Source organism: Nerophis ophidion, linkage group LG14, assembly GCF_033978795.1.
Source record: "Nerophis ophidion isolate RoL-2023_Sa linkage group LG14, RoL_Noph_v1.0, whole genome shotgun sequence".
NCBI classification, from domain to species: Eukaryota; Metazoa; Chordata; class Actinopteri; order Syngnathiformes; family Syngnathidae; genus Nerophis; species Nerophis ophidion.
Window position 1 is genome coordinate 52,635,373 of NC_084624.1, and position 17,405 is coordinate 52,652,777.

The 17,405-nt window shown below is 37.6% G+C and overlaps 1 protein-coding gene across 1 annotated transcript in view; it reads left to right on the forward strand.

Annotated features, from left to right (window-relative positions):
- ftr67 (finTRIM family, member 67) overlaps positions 1-17,405 on the forward strand; it is a 33,030-nt gene that overhangs the window by 9,756 nt on the left and 5,869 nt on the right. The window contains exons 2-4 of the mRNA XM_061921028.1: positions 1,370-1,465; positions 1,532-1,765; positions 14,258-14,417. Of these exons, the coding sequence (XP_061777012.1) occupies positions 1,370-1,465; positions 1,532-1,765; positions 14,258-14,417 (490 nt within the window). The remainder of the gene's footprint in view (positions 1-1,369; positions 1,466-1,531; positions 1,766-14,257; positions 14,418-17,405) is intronic.

Here is a 17,405-nt window from a genome sequence, read left to right on the forward strand (position 1 = left end):
GGACCTTCGTATTGCGAGGTAGACGCACTAACCCCTAGAGCCCAGTATAGTATTTTTAAAATGTAAAAACAATAACCGTGTATACTAATCTCGGTCATGTATTTAGAAATGGAACTTTTTAGTAAAAAAAAAAAAAAATCTCGCATGAGACAAATAGTTTTGAGGAAAAACTAACTCTTACATGCAAGACTTCTTTTCTTAGACTTAAAACAATAACTATTTGGTGTGTTTCTATTTTGTCACTTGGTGGTTTTAATGTAAAAAGAGTACACGTGTTTAAGTTGCTGGCAAATGACATGTTTTGCAGATTACAGTTGGAGTTAATTTTCTTTTTGGCACTAATTCCTCTTCAGGGTTTTGTTGGTTCAGCTTTTATTGTGCTTTACGTTTGTGCAATCTTTTTCTTTTTCCACTGAAGGCCACACACTGAAAGATGAAAGCATGCGGGGTCATTTTGATATTTCATTTTCGAAACCAGTACAATATATAGATATTTTTTAACCTTCCAGGCTCTCCTCAAGCTTGGTCCCGTGGACCCGGAAGGGTCTCGATTACATTTAAAAAAATAAGGTAAATATATATATTTTTTTTTCTTTTGAGGCTTAAATCTCAAGATCAACTTCAGGTTTATCTGTCAATATGAAGTTTTTTTCTTTTAATGTTTTATGCTATTATGGCCCCCTACTTTTTTTATGGCAAATAAACAAAAACGCAAAATCAAAGTAGAATATTTGATGAGAAATAATTGTAATTTGAGCCTTAAATGCAATAACATAATCAATCAATCAATGATTATTTATATAACCCTAAATCACTAGTGTCTCAAAGGGTTGCACAAACCACAACACAAACCACTACGACATGATAATAAATAATAAAAACATGGCCCCCAGACCGCACATTGGACCTGACTGCTCTAGAGTTCTTTCATATGACATGAAAGGGTTATTGGAATGTAGAAGTGTTGTCGTAGTTACATTACTTGCAGACAATAAATTACAATTAGAAGAAAAACAAAGAGTTATATGATACACATTATGTTACACTACGATATTGCACAGCACGTGGTGGCAGTATGCATCACAACACCACTTCTTAACACACCTAGTCTGCCAGAGAAGACATCTATGTTGCCAATTTAGCGAATTTGTCGCTATATTTACAGTGTATTATTTAAAAAAAGTAATTTACGACTTTCTGGTTTTAATGGAGGTTAGAATGATGTCCTATAGGAAACTGGATTCTGACAGTTATTCCTTTTGTAGAGCGCTCACATTTAGGATGAGTTAAGGTGCTTTGATGAGGCAGGCAGACCACCCTGGATGTCATTAAGTGGCTTGATGTGTCTTGAATATTTCATTGTGTCTAGAGACAGCTTGGTGAGATGAAGCTCAACTCTCAGCAGAGCATCCAGCAGAGAGAGAAGGAGGCTCAGGAGCTGAGGCAAAGCATCTTTTCTCTGAATGTGAGACAAAACAACCCTGACTCCATTTTTTTTTTTATCCGTCACTAACGTCCGTGTCTCTCGTAGCGCTCGGCCCGGCTGGCGACGGAGACGAGCGAGTGCGTCTTCACCGAGCTGATCCGCTCCATTGACTTGAAACGCTTCGAGATACGCGAGCTGATTACCGCCCAGGAGAAGCTGGTGGTCAGTCAGTGTGAGCAGCTGCTGGAGAAGATACAAAAGGACGTCACAGAACAGAGGAAGGTCGAGGCTGATCTAGACAAGCTCTCGCAAACCGAGGACCACGTGCACTTTCTCCAGGTTAGGAGCCAAAAAATTGAATTATTCTTTTTATTTGTTCTTAAATATTGTGTGTGTTTTTGTATTAAAATCTCACCCTAATGTTAGAATATATTTAAAACCGGAGATAAACATACATTAGGTAATTATAGACCAGTATCTCTCTTATCTCAATTTTCAAAAGTGCTTGAAAAACTGTTAATAAATTAGACTGTTTTATTGAAAAACATAAATTATTAAATGAAAATCAGTATGGATTTCTATCAAACAGGTCTACGAGCTTGGCCATCGTGAACATTATTGAAGGGATTACAACTGCAGTTGATCAAAATAAATACACAATAGGAGTGTTCATTGATTTAAAGAAGGCATTTGACACTGTAGATCATCAAATTCTCATTTCTAAATGATATACTTATGGAGTCAGAGGAGTTGCACTGGACTGGTTAACCAGTTATTTACACCAACGACAGCAATATGTTGAGATCGATGATCATAGGTCAGAATGTATGAATATTGAATGTGGAATTCCACAAGGTTCGATTTTAGGACCCAAACTTTTTACTTTATATATTAAATGATATTTGTGAGGTTTCGAAAATTTTACAGTGCGTATTATTCGCAGACGATACAAATTTATACTGTTCAGGAGATGACTTGAAAATTTTAGCCAATAATATTAAAGAGGAAATGGTTAAACTAAAATTGTGGTTTGATATAAATAAATTATCTTTAAATTTGGAAAAGACTAAGTATATGGTATTCGGTAATAAAAGAAAGATAGAAGTTAGTTTATCCATAAACAATGTGAAAATTGAGAAGGTGTCTTAAATCAGATTTCTTGGGGTCATCTTAGATGAAAAGTTGACCTGGAAAGCTCATATAATGCATGTGAAAAATAAGGTATCTAAAAGCTTATTTATTTTGAACAAGGTTAAATATAGTTTTCCATACAACACAATGGAAATGTTATATTGCTCAATTATTCTACCTTATTTCAATTATTGTGCAGAAATATGGGGAAATACATATCATAGCAACATAATGCCTTTATTTCTTTCACAGAAAAGAGCAATTCGAATCATTTTTAAAGTAGGATATAGAGACCATACAAATCCACTCTTCATTAGGTCAGGATTACTAAAACTAAAAGACATTGTAGAATTGAATACACTATTAATGATGTTCAAAGCGAGAAATAAAGTTCTTCCGAAGGACATACAAAAGTTATTTGTGTTCACATCTGAAGATGCCGTATGACTTTAAACATCCAAGAGCGCGAACAAATTTGAAACAAATGTGCTTGTCTGTTGTTGGTGTGAAAGCATGGAATTCTCTAAACAAAGACTTAAAAAGCTGTAAGAATATATTTGTATTTAAAAAAAGTTATAAAAAGAGAAAACTGAAATTATATCAAACTGAGTTTTGATTTAGATTGGACGTGTCCTTGTGAAAGTGCTTAAAGGAAAATGGAAAAGTATGTTGGAGTTTGGGTGTTGGTGGAGGGAACAGTTATAATTCATCTAAAATACTGCAATTTGTGTTAAAAAAATGTTAAAAAAAGGGGCAGATAAATATAAGAATATAATTCTTCCATCTGCTCCTTTCTGATCATGGAAATGTATAAGAAAGAAAAACAAAAAAAAACAATGACAGTGTCTATTGTACGTGGCTTGTAAATATGCATTTTCATGAAAGGAATAAAAATAAATGATGATGATGATGATGATGAGAATTTAGACAGATTGCAAGTGCTTTTGGGAACACACCATTTTGTGTGTGTGTAGCTTTAATGGTAATGAGCTGTGTTTGTGCACCCCCACTATTACTGTATGCACTTGATCTACTTTTGACAAACACTGTAACTCTGCACTTGTCCAACGTAATAGATGTCATATCATACACAACAACTTATTAGATGTCATATATCACATACACAAAACAACACATTAGATGTCATATATCGCATACAACAACTTATTAGATGTCATATATCACATACAACAATGTATTAGATGTCATATATCACACAAAAAAACGTATTAGATGTCATGTATCACATACACAAAACAACACATTAGATGTCATATATCGCATACAACAACTTATTAGATGTCATATATCACATACAACAATGTATTAGATGTCATATATCACACAAAACAACGTATTAGATGTCATGTATCACATACAACAATGTATTAGATGTCATATATCACACAAAACAACGTATTAGATGTCATATATCACACAAAACAACGTATTAGATGTCATATATCACACAAAACAACGTATTAGATGTCATATATCGCATACAACGACATAATACTGTAGATAGGGATGGGAATTGATAAGATTTTTCCGGTTCCGATTCTACTTTTTATTCTGCTTAACGGTTCTGTTCTTTATCGATTTTCTTACAGATTCTTATTTTTTGGGGGTGAATACATTATCATGCATTATGTTTAGTTTTTAGAGTTAAAGGGACCTTACAAAGCCAACAATGAGGTCTTAAGAGGCACATAGCATAGAACAACACTTGAAAATGAATTTTAAAACAATTTTCTGTAGAATTTAACAAAATAAAACGTGGAAATTAAAGAAGAATGTAACATTTTTTAAACTTTTAGGAATCTTTGTCATTTGCCTCAAATATACCGTGCAAAGGTTTGTTTAGATTTACAGGACGAAACTCACCTGACATTGACTCAGAACAAGCAACACAATATATTTCTAGCATTCTTTCCATACATTTTTTTTTTTTTTTAAACAGTAAGCCATGATCTTCACGAAGATAATAAAGGCTTGATATATTTCACTTTACATGTAATGAGTTTATACCATATACTCTCACTTACATGCAATATTCTGATTTTATGAAGTACACCTGAAAATGTTGCAGGAAAAAAATAAACTTTTCTCCAACAACAATAGAATATTCACCTACTAAAAGAGCATCTCTATGGCAAGTTGTTGTAAGCTTTTGATCACAAACTTAGTCACTGCTCTGTGACATTGTGGTCGTTCCTGGCCGAGTTGAACTCTTCTCTGCCACGGTGAAAGCCAGAGGCAGACGTGAACTGGAACCATTACTGGCCGCCATGGAAGCAGTCACAATACTTCTCCTCATGAACATCTAAATGAGAAGGCATTCGTTTCCATTTTTAACACTTCATAGCCATAACATTATAGGCGGTATAAGTACCTGTTGTATTTACGTCACATGACTGGAAGGAGATATTAGTACCTGTTGTGTTTACGACACATGACTGGCATGAGATATTAGTACCTGTTGTGTTTACGTCACATGACTGGCATGAGATATTAGTACCTGTTGTGTTTACGTCACATGACTGGCATGAGATAGTAGTACCTGTTGTGTTTACGTCACGACTGGCATGAGATATTAGTACCTGTTGTGTTTACGTCACATGACTGGCATGAGATATTAGTACCTGTTGTGTTTACGTCACATGACTGGTATGAGATATTAGTACCTGTTGTGTTTACATCACATGACTGGCATGAGATATTAGTACCTGTTGTGTTTACGTCACATGACTGGTATGAGATATTAGTACCTGTTGTATTTACGTCACATGACTGGCATGAGATATTAGTACCTGTTGTGTTTACGTCACATGACTGGCATGAGATATTAGTACCGGTTGTATTTACGTCACATGACTGGTATGAGATATTAGTACCTGTTGTATTTACGTCACGACTGGCATGTGATATTAGTACCTGTTGTGTTTACGTCACATGACTGGCATGAGATATTAGTACCTGTTGTGTTTACGTCACATGACTGGTATGAGATATTAGTACCTGTTGTATTTACGTCACGACTGGCATGTGATATTAGTACCTGTTGTGTTTACGTCACATGACTGGTATGAGATATTAGTACCTCTTGTGTTTACGTCACATGACTGGCATGAGATATTAGTACCTGTTGTGTTTACGTCACATGACTGGCATGAGATATTAGTACCTGTTGTATTTACGTCACATGACTGGCATGAGATATTAGTACCTGTTGTGTTTACGTCACATGACTGGCATGAGATAGTAGTACCTGTTGTGTTTACGTCACATGACTGGCATGAGATATTAGTACCTGTTGTGTTTACGTCACATGACTGGCATGAGATATTAGTACCTGTTGTGTTTACGTCACATGACTGGCATGAGATATTAGCACCTGTTGTGTTTACGTCACATGACTGGCATGAGATAGTAGTACCTGTTGTGTTTACGTCACATGACTGGCATGAGATATTAGTACCGGTTGTATTTACGTCACATGACTGGTATGAGATATTAGTACCTGTTGTATTTACGTCACGACTGGCATGTGATATTAGTACCGGTTGTATTTACGTCACATGACTGGTATGAGATATTAGTACCTGTTGTATTTACGTCACGACTGGCATGTGATATTAGTACCTGTTGTGTTTACGTCACATGACTGGTATGAGATATTAGTACCTCTTGTGTTTACGTCACATGACTGGCATGAGATATTAGTACCTGTTGTGTTTACGTCACATGACTGGCATGAGATATTAGTACCTGTTGTATTTACGTCACATGACTGGCATGAGATATTAGTACCTGTTGTGTTTACGTCACATGACTGGCATGAGATAGTAGTACCTGTTGTGTTTACGTCACATGACTGGCATGAGATATTAGTACCTGTTGTGTTTACGTCACATGACTGGCATGAGATATTAGTACCTGTTGTGTTTACGTCACATGACTGGCATGAGATATTAGCACCTGTTGTGTTTACGTCACATGACTGGCATGAGATAGTAGTACCTGTTGTGTTTACGTCACATGACTGGCATGAGATATTAGTACCTGTTGTGTTTACGTCACATGACTGGCAGGAGATGTTAGTACCTGTTGTGTTTACGTCACATGACTGGCAGGAGATGTTAGTACCTGTTGTGTTTACGTCACATGACTGGCATGAGATATTAGTACCTGTTGTGTTTACGTCACATGACTGGCAGGAGATGTTAGTACCTGTTGTGTTTACGTCACATGACTGGCAGGAGATATTAGTACCTGTTGTGTTTACGTCACATGACTGGCATGAGATATTAGTACCTGTTGTGTTTACGTCACATGACTGGCAGGAGATGTTAGTACCTGTTGTGTTTACGTCACATGACTGGCATGAGATATTAGTACCTGTTGTGTTTACGTCACATGACTGGCATGAGATGTTAGTACCTGTTGTATTTACGTCACATGACTGGCAGGAGATGTTAGTACCTGTTGTGTTTACGTCACATGACTGGCATGAGATATTAGTACCTGTTGTGTTTACGTCACATGACTGGCATGAGATATTAGTACCTGTTGTGTTTACGTCACATGACTGGTATGAGATATTAGCACCTGTTGTGTTTACGTCACATGACTGGCATGAGATATTAGCACCTGTTGTGTTTACGTCACATGACTGGCATGAGATATTAGTACCTGTGGTGTTTACGTCACATGACTGGCATGAGATATTAGTACCTGTTGTATTTACGTCACGACTGGCATGAGATATTAGTACCTGTTGTATTTACGTCACATGACTGGCATGAGATATTAGTACCTGTTGTATTTACGTCACGACTGGCATGAGATATTAGTACCTGTTGTATTTACCTCACGACTGGCATGAGATATTAGTACCTGTTGTATTTACGTCACATGACTGGCATGAGATATTAGTACCTGTTGTGTTTACGTCACATGACTGGCATGAGATATTAGTACCTGTTGTATTTACGTCACATGACTGGCATGAGATATTAGTACCTGTTGTGTTTACGTCACATGACTGGTATGAGATATTAGTACCTGTTGTATTTACGTCACATGACTGGCATGAGATATTAGTACCTGTTGTGTTTACGTCACATGACTGGCATGAGATATTAGTACCTGTTGTGTTTACGTCACATGACTGGCATGAGATATTAATACCTGTTGTGTTTACGTCACATGACTGGCATGAGATATTAGTACCTGTTGTGTTTACGTCACATGACTGGCATGAGATATTAGTACCTGTTGTGTTTACGTCACATGACTGGTATGAGATATTAGTACCTGTTGTATTTACGTCACATGACTGGCATGAGATATTAGTACCTGTTGTGTTTACGTCACATGACTGGCATGAGATATTAGTACCTGTTGTGTTTACGTCACATGACTGGCATGAGATATTAGTACCTGTTGTGTTTACGTCACATGACTGGCATGAGATATTAGTACCTGTTGTATTTACGTCACATGACTGGCATGAGATATTAGTACCTGTTGTGTTTACGTCACATGACTGGCATGAGATAGTAGTACCTGTTGTGTTTACGGCACATGACTGGTATGAGATATTAGCACCTGTTGTGTTTACGTCACATGACTGGCATGAGATATTAGTACCTGTTGTGTTTACGTCACATGACTGGCATGAGATAGTAGTACCTGTTGTGTTTACGTCACATGACTGGTATGAGATATTAGCACCTGTTGTGTTTACGTCACATGACTGGCATGAGATATTAGTACCTGTTGTATTTACGTCACGACTGGCATGAGATATTAGTACCTGTTGTGTTTACGTCACATGACTGGCATGAGATATTAGTACCTGTTGTGTTTACGTCACATGACTGGCATGAGATATTAGTACCTGTTGTATTTACGTCACATGACTGGCATGAGATATTAGCACCTGTTGTGTTTACGTCACATGACTGGCATGAGATAGTAGTACCTGTTGTGTTTACGTCACATGACTGGCATGAGATAGTAGTACCTGTTGTGTTTACGTCACATGACTGGCATGAGATATTATTACCTTTTGTATTTACGTCACATGACTGGCAGGAGATATTAGTACCTGTTGTGTTTACGTCACATGACTGGCAGGAGATATTAGTACCTGTTGTATTTACGTCACATGACTGGCAGGAGATATTAGTACCTGTTGTATTTACGTCACATGACTGGCAGGAGATGTCAGTACCTGTTGTATTTACGTCACATGACTGGCAGGAGATGTCAGTACCTGTTGTATTTACGTCACATGACTGGCAGGAGATGTCAGTACCTGTTGTATTTACGTCACATGACTGGCATGAGATGTTAGTACCTGTTGTGTTTACGTCACATGACTGGCATGAGATATTAGTACCTGTTGTATTTACGTCACATGACTGGCATGAGATATTAGTACCTGTTGTATTTACGTCACATGACTGGCAGGAGATATTAGTACCTGTTGTATTTACGTCACATGACTGGCATGAGATATTAGTACCGGTTGTGTTTACGTCACATGACTGGCATGAGATAGTAGTACCTGTTGTGTTTACGTCACATGACTGGCATGAGATATTAGTACCTGTTGTATTTACGTCACATGACTGGCATGAGATATTAGTACCTGTTGTATTTACGTCACGACTGGCATGAGATATTAGTACCTGTTGTATTTACGTCACGACTGGCATGAGATATTAGTACATGTTGTGTTTACGTCACATGACTGGTATGAGATATTAGCACCTGTTGTGTTTACGTCACATGACTGGCATGAGATATTAGCACCTGTTGTGTTTACGTCACATGACTGGTATGAGATATTAGCACCTGTTGTGTTTACGTCACATGACTGGCATGAGATATTAGTACCTGTTGTGTTTACGTCACATGACTGGCATGAGATATTAGTACCTGTTGTGTTTACGTCACATGACTGGCATGAGATATTAGTACCTGTTGTGTTTACGTCACATGACTGGCATGAGATATTAGTACCTGTTGTGTTTACGTCACATGACTGGCATGAGATATTAGTACCTGTTGTATTTACGTCACGACTGGCATGAGATATTAGTACCTGTTGTGTTTACGTCACATGACTGGCATGAGATATTAGCACCTGTTGTGTTTACGTCACATGACTGGCATGAGATATTAGTACCTGTTGTGTTTACGTCACATGACTGGCATGAGATATTAGTACCTGTTGTGTTTACGTCACATGACTGGCATGAGATATTAGTACATGTTGTATTTACGTCACATGACTGGCATGAGATATTAGCACCTGTTGTATTTACGTCACATGACTGGCATGAGATATTAGTACCTGTTGTGTTTACGTCACATGACTGGCATCAGATATTAGTACCTGTTGTGTTTACGTCACATGACTGGCATGAGATATTAGTACCTGTTGTGTTTACGTCACATGACTGGCATGAGATATTAGTACCTGTTGTATTTACGTCACGACTGGCATGAGATATTAGCACCTGTTGTGTTTACGTCACATGACTGGCATGAGATATTAGCACCTGTTGTGTTTACGTCACATGACTGGCATGAGATATTAGTACCTGTTGTGTTTACGTCACATGACTGGCATGAGATATTAGTAAATGTTGTATTTACGTCACATGACTGGCATGAGATATTAGTACATGTTGTATTTACGTCACATGACTGGAATGAGATATTAGTACCTGTTGTGTTTACGTCACATGACTGGCATGAGATATTGGTACCTGTTGTATTTACGTCACATGACTGGCATGAGATATTAGTCCCTGTTGTGTTTACGTCACATGACTGGCATGAGATAGTAGTACCTGTTGTGTTTACGTCACATGACTGGCATGAGATATTAGTACCTGTTGTGTTTACATCACATGACTGGCATGAGATATTAGTACCTGTTGTGTTTACATCACATGACTGGCATGAGATATTAGTACCTGTTGTGTTTACGTCACATGACTGGCATGAGATATTAGTACCTGTTGTATTTACGTCACATGACTGGGATGAGATATTAGTACCTGTTGTATTTACGTCACATGACTGGCATGAGATATTAGTACCTGTTGTGTTTACGTCACATGACTGGCATGAGATATTAGTACCTGTTGTGTTTACGTCACATGACTGGTATGAGATATTAGCACCTGTTGTGTTTACGTCACATGACTGGTATGAGATATTAGCACCTGTTGTGTTTACGTCACATGACTGGTATGAGATATTAGCACCTGTTGTGTTTACGTCACATGACTGGTATGAGATAGTAGTACCTGTTGTGTTTACGTCACATGACTGGCATGAGATAGTAGTACCTGTTGTATTTACGTCACATGACTGCTGCTGCCTGGGATGAGACATTCATTTCTAGTTCTTGTTTGTTCAAATGTTTCAGCATATTGCTCAAATGTCCTCCTTGAGGAAATAGCAACCTTGGAATTATTACAAGTAACGCTGTTGCCATAATTTCTTGTAAAATGTTAGCAAACTTTGGTGCGTTTCATCTGCCCGGGCACCGCAATGTTGTTGTCTGATGTCACTACGCATGTTGCGTGATGACATCATCGTCACCCGCAGGAACCATTAGGGGAACTGTGTGAACAATTGGTAAGCGATTACAAGGAATTGATACACTCGGAACCGGTTTTTGTTAAGAGACTGTTTTCAATTCCCATCTCTAACTGTAGATATCGTATATTGCATAAATATATGTAATATGTAGGGCTGGGCGATATACGCAATATATGTCTCTTTGCGATATAGAAAATGACTATATGGGGATATTGGAGTATACGTTCTCACGCGGTTGTTTTTAGCTGCGGGCATTACACTACAGGCTCTTCCCACTCCTTCTTGTCTCCTTCTCACAGACACCAAGCGCACAAACTTACACACGTCACATACTGTCACGTCATACGTCACATGCGTATTTGCCCTCGCCCAGCAGAGAGGTAGCAGCGTGGCTAATGTTAGCTGTGATGCTAGCGAAGTGTTGCGAGGGGTAATACGAGAGAAAGAAGGTGCGAATCCGGTAACAAATTAAGGAAGAATTAATTCCCAATAAAAACAGCAGGGGGTCCATCGTCTGGCGGTGGTTCGGCTTCAAGCGGGAATATGTCGAATAGACAACTTTAATTTGTGAAGTGTGGGGCACAAGCGTTGCTACCAAAAGTAGCATCACTGCTAATATGTAGCATCATTTAAAAGGTCACCTGCTAATAACTTTCATAAATACAGTTTTGGTAAATTGACTTAGTTGTGATTTCTTTTCTGCATGAAAGTTTAAAATGAGCACAAATTAATGCAGTATGAAGAAGAATGTTTGAATGTAGACACATAGAATCATTATACTGCTGTGATTATATGCATCAAGTGTTCATTCAAGGCTAAGGCAAAATACCGAGATGTATATCGTATATTGTGATATGGCCTAAAAATATCGCGATATTAAAAAAAGGCCATATCTCCCAGCCCTAGTAATATGTCTTATATTGCATATGACAATGTAATACATATAAGTTGCATTAAAAAATGTAATAGATGTCATATATTGCAATAAACAATGTAATATGTCATATCACATTGATCAATGTAATAGATGTAGTATATTGCATTAAACAATGTAATACATGTAGTATATTGCATCAAATAATGTAGTAGATGTCATATATTGCATTAAACAATGTAATGGATGTAGTATATTGCATCAAACAATGTAATAGATGTCATATATTGCATTAAACAATGTAATAGATGTAGTAAATCACATCAAACAATGTAATAAATGTAGTATATTGCATAAACCATGTAATAGATTTCATATATTGCATTAAACAATGTAATAGATGTAGTAAATCACATCAAACAATGTAATAAATGTAGTATATCGCATAAACCATGTAATAGATGTCATATATTGCATTAAACAATGTAATAGATGTAGTATATCGCATCAAACAATGTAATAGATGTCATATATTGCATTAATCAATGTAATGGATGTAGTATATTGCATCAAACAATGTAATAGATGTCATATATTGCATTAAACAATGTAATAGATGTAGTAAATCACATCAAACAATGTAATAAATGTAGTATATCGCATAAACCATGTAATAGATGTCATATATTGCATTAAACAATGTAATAAATGTAGTATATCGCATAAACCATGTAATAGATGTCATATATTGCATTAAACAATGTAATAGATGTAGTAAATCACATCAAACAATGTAATAGATGTCATATATTGCATTAAACAATGTAATAGATGTAGTATATCACATCAAACAATGTAATAGATGTCATATATTACATTAAACAATGTAATGGATGTAGTTTATTGCATCAAACAATGTAATAGATGTCATATATTGCATTAATCAATGTAATGGATGTAGTTTATTGCATCAAACAATGTAATAGATGTCATATATATTGCATTAAACAATGTAATAGATGTAGTAAATCACATCAAACAATGTAATAGATGTCATAAATTGCATTAAACAATGTAATAGATGTAGTAAATCACATCAAACAATGTAATAGATGTAGTATATCGCATCAAACAATGTAATAGATGTCATATATTGCATTAAACAATGTAATAGATGTAGTATATCGCATCAAACAATGTAATAGATGTCATATATTACATTAAACAATGTAATGGATGTAGTTTATTGCATCAAAAAATGTAATAGATGTCATATATATTGCATTAAACAATGTAATAGATGTAGTATATCACATCAAACAATGTAATAGATGTAGTATATCACATCAAACAATGTAATAGATGTAGTAAATCACGTCAAACAATGTAATAGATGTCATATATTGCAATAAACAATGTAATATGTCATATCGCATTAATCAATGTAATAGATGTAGTATATAGCATCAAATAATGTAATAGATGTCATATATTGCATTAAACAATGTAGTAGATGTAGTAAATCACATCAAACAATGTAATAGATGTCATATATTGTATTAAACAATGTAATAAATAGAGTATATCGCATCAAACAATGTAATAGATGTCATATATTGCATTAAACAATGTAATAGATGTAGCAAATCACATTAAACAATGTAATAGATGTATATCGCATAAACAATGTAATAGATGTAGTAAATCACATCAAACGATGTAATAGATGTAGTATATCGCATAAACAATGTAATAGATGTCATATATTGCATTAAACAATGTAATAGATGTCATATATTGCATTAAACAATGTAATAGATGTAGCAAATCACATTAAACAATGTAATAGATGTAGTATATCGCATAAACAATGTAATAGATGTAGTAAATCACATCAAACGATGTAATAGATGTAGTATATCGCATAAACAATGTAATAGATGTCATATATTGCATTAAACAATTTTATAGATGTAGTACATTGCATACAACAACATAATCAATGTCATATGTCACATACAACATAATAAGTAAGATATGTGTCACATACAACATAATAAGTAAGACATGTGTATGGAAAAACTTACAATAAAAAGTTTAAGAAGTCTATGACGCACACAAATGTTGGCGACAGTAGTATAACGATGTGAGAAAGCATTACAGTCGATCACATTAACTTGATTCTGCTCTCCCGGCAGAGTTTTCAATCCCTGAAAGCCACACCTGCGTCCTCTCCTCTTCAAGCCGTGGCTCTCGCCCCCAACTTGACCTTTGACCCTGCTACAAAAGCTGTGTGCGATTTCAAAGCGTTGCTGCAGGAAATCTGCCAGGGAGGATTCGTCAGCATTTATGAGAAAGGTTCACTTTTGTCTTTTTATTATATTTTGGTGTACGACATCATAGCTACCCAGCTTCAATCACCAAAACACATATTTGTGAAATAATCAACGTTTACTTATATAGCCCTTAACCACACATGTCTCAAAGGGCTGCACAAGCCACAACAGCATACTCAACTTTGATCCAAAATCAGGGCAAGAAAAAAACTCAGCCCAATGGGAACATGAGAAACCTCGGAAGGGACCACAGATGTGGGGATCCCCCCCTGGATGACGAGTAGATACGGTTAATAATGTCAGTCCAGTCCCTAGTGAGGCCAGCAGGGATCATCTTGCATGTAGACAAGTCAGCAGCGCAGAGACGTCACCAACTGGTGCAAAGAGTCCTGGTCCATCCTGGGTCCCAACTTGGAACAGTTAGCGCTTCCTCCGTGGAAGCTGATCCGTGGTCATCTGATAACCTCTCCACGCAGGAGAGGGGGGAAGAGCAGAAAAGAGAGACAGCTGATCAACTGGTCTAAAATGAGTTTATTTAAAGGTTCGAGTATACACATGAGTTTTAAGATCAGACTTCAATGCTTCTACTGAGGTAGCATCTCTAACTGCATTCCAGAGTACTGGAGCTCCAATAGAAAATGCTGTAAAGCCCACAGACTTTTTTGGGCTCTGGGAATCACTAATAAGCCGGAGTTCTTTGAACGTAGATTTCTGCCCGGAACATATGGTACAATACAATCATCAAGATAGGATGGATCTAAACCCTGTAGTATTTTATACGTAAGTAGTAAAACCTTAAAGTCACATCTTAAGTGCACAGGAAGCCAGCGCAGGTGAGGTGTTTCTTGTTCTAGAAGCCGCATTTTGTACCAACTGTAATCTTTTAATGTGAGACATCGGGAGACCCGAAAATAATATGTTTCAGTAGACGAGACGTAACTGATGTATGAACAATGTCTGTGGTGGATGAAATGGGACACATTTTTGCGATATTACGGAGGCTTTTTTAGTAATACTCTTAATGTGTGACTCAAATGTGAGATGTTTTAGCTCGGTTGGTAGAGCGGCCGTACCAGCAACTTGAGGGTTGCAGGTTCGATCCCCGCTTCCGCCATCCTAGTCACTGCCGTTGTGTCCTTGGGCAAGACACTTGACCCACCTGCTCCCAGTGCCACCCACACTGGTTTAAATGTAACTTAGATATTGGGTTTCACTTTGTAAAGTGCTTTGAATCACTAGAGAAAAAGCGCTATATAGATAAAGTTCACTAATACCGTATTTTTCGGAGTATAAGTCGCACCCGAGTATAAGTCGCACCTGCCAAAAATGCATAAAAAAGAAGGAAAAAAACATATATACGTCGCACTGGAGTATAAGTCGCATTTTTGGGGGAAATTTATTAGATAAAATCCAACAAGAAGAGACATTTGAAAGGCAATTTAAAATAAAGTAACGAATAGTGAACAACAGGCTGAATAAGTGTACGTTATATGAGGCATAAATAACCAACTGAGAAGGTGCCTGCTATGTTAACATAACATATTATGGTAAGAGTCATTCAAATAACTATAACATATAGAACATGCTATACATTTACCAAACAATCTGTAACTCCTGATCCATAAATCCCATGAAATCTACGTTTTCGGTGTCGCTTCTAAACAATTCTGCCAACTCTAAAGGAAGACAATGCGCCGCTTCCTCTTCTATCAGTACGTCATTTACGTCAGAGTCATCGTCAGGTGCAGTTCCAATTATTTCAGCCTTTCTGAATCCGGACAGGATGGTTTCGGTTTCCACTCAAGCCCTTGCTTTGTCTATCCATCCGACAACATCCAGAGAAGTTGCATGGCGCATTCTCCCGGTTGCCGTGAAGCTGTGCTCTCCTTCCATCATCCACTGCTCCCACAGGCTGCGCAGGACTTCCTTAAAGCTCCTATTCATGGAGATGTCAAATGGCTGGAGTATTTTGGTTAAGCCTCCAGGGATGATGGCAGGTATGGAGTTTACTGCAAACTTTCTTTCTGCTGCTCGATTACAGTTTCCTGCTGCGTATTTCACTACTTCCAGCTTGTAACCTGCATTTTAAGCTTTCCTTTTCGGTGCCATTTTTATTCAGCCTTTTGTTTTTATAAGTTACCGCCAATGTACCGAAGCAGGTAGCGTCTTCTTTTCCCACAATGCACTTCTGCCATGACCCGGCTCCGCCAAATTTTCATTGCTGACATCCGGCTAGTCTCATATGTGAATGAGATAAATGATATTTGATATTTTACGGTAATATGTTGATAATTTCACACAAGTCGCTCCGGAGTATACGTCGCACCCCCAGTCAAACTATAAAAAAAACTGCGACTTATATTCCGAAAAATACGGTACTCTTAATGTGTGACTCAAATGAGAGAGTTGGGTAGAATATAATACCCAGAGGACTTCACGGTGGCAGAGGGGTTAGTGCGTCTGCCTCACAATATGAAGATCTGGAGTAGTCTGGTGTTCAATCCCAGGCTCGGGATCTTTCTGTGTGGAGTTTGCATGTTCTCCCCATGACTGCGTGGGTTCCCTCCGGGTACTCCGGCTTCCTCCCACCTCCAAAGGCATGCACCTGGGGATAGGTTGATTGGCAACACTAAATTGGCCCTAGTGTGTGAATGTGAGTGTGAATGTTGTCTGTCTATCTGTGTTGGCCCTGCGATGAGCTGGCGATGTGTCCAGGGTGTACCCCGCCCTCCGCCCGATTGTAGCTGAGATAGGCTCCAGCGCCCCCCGCTTACCCAAGGGAAATAAGCGGTAGGAAATGGATGGATGGATAATACCCAGGTTCTTTACCGAGTCGCTTTGGTTGTCAAATGTTTAGGTGGTTTTATTAAATAGGTGCCTGTGTCTAGCAGGACATCCATCCATCCATTACCTACCGCTTATTCCCTTCGGGGTCGAGGGGGGCGCTGGAGCCTATCTCAGCTACAATTGGGCGGCAGGCGGTGTACACCCTGGACAAGTCGCCACCTCA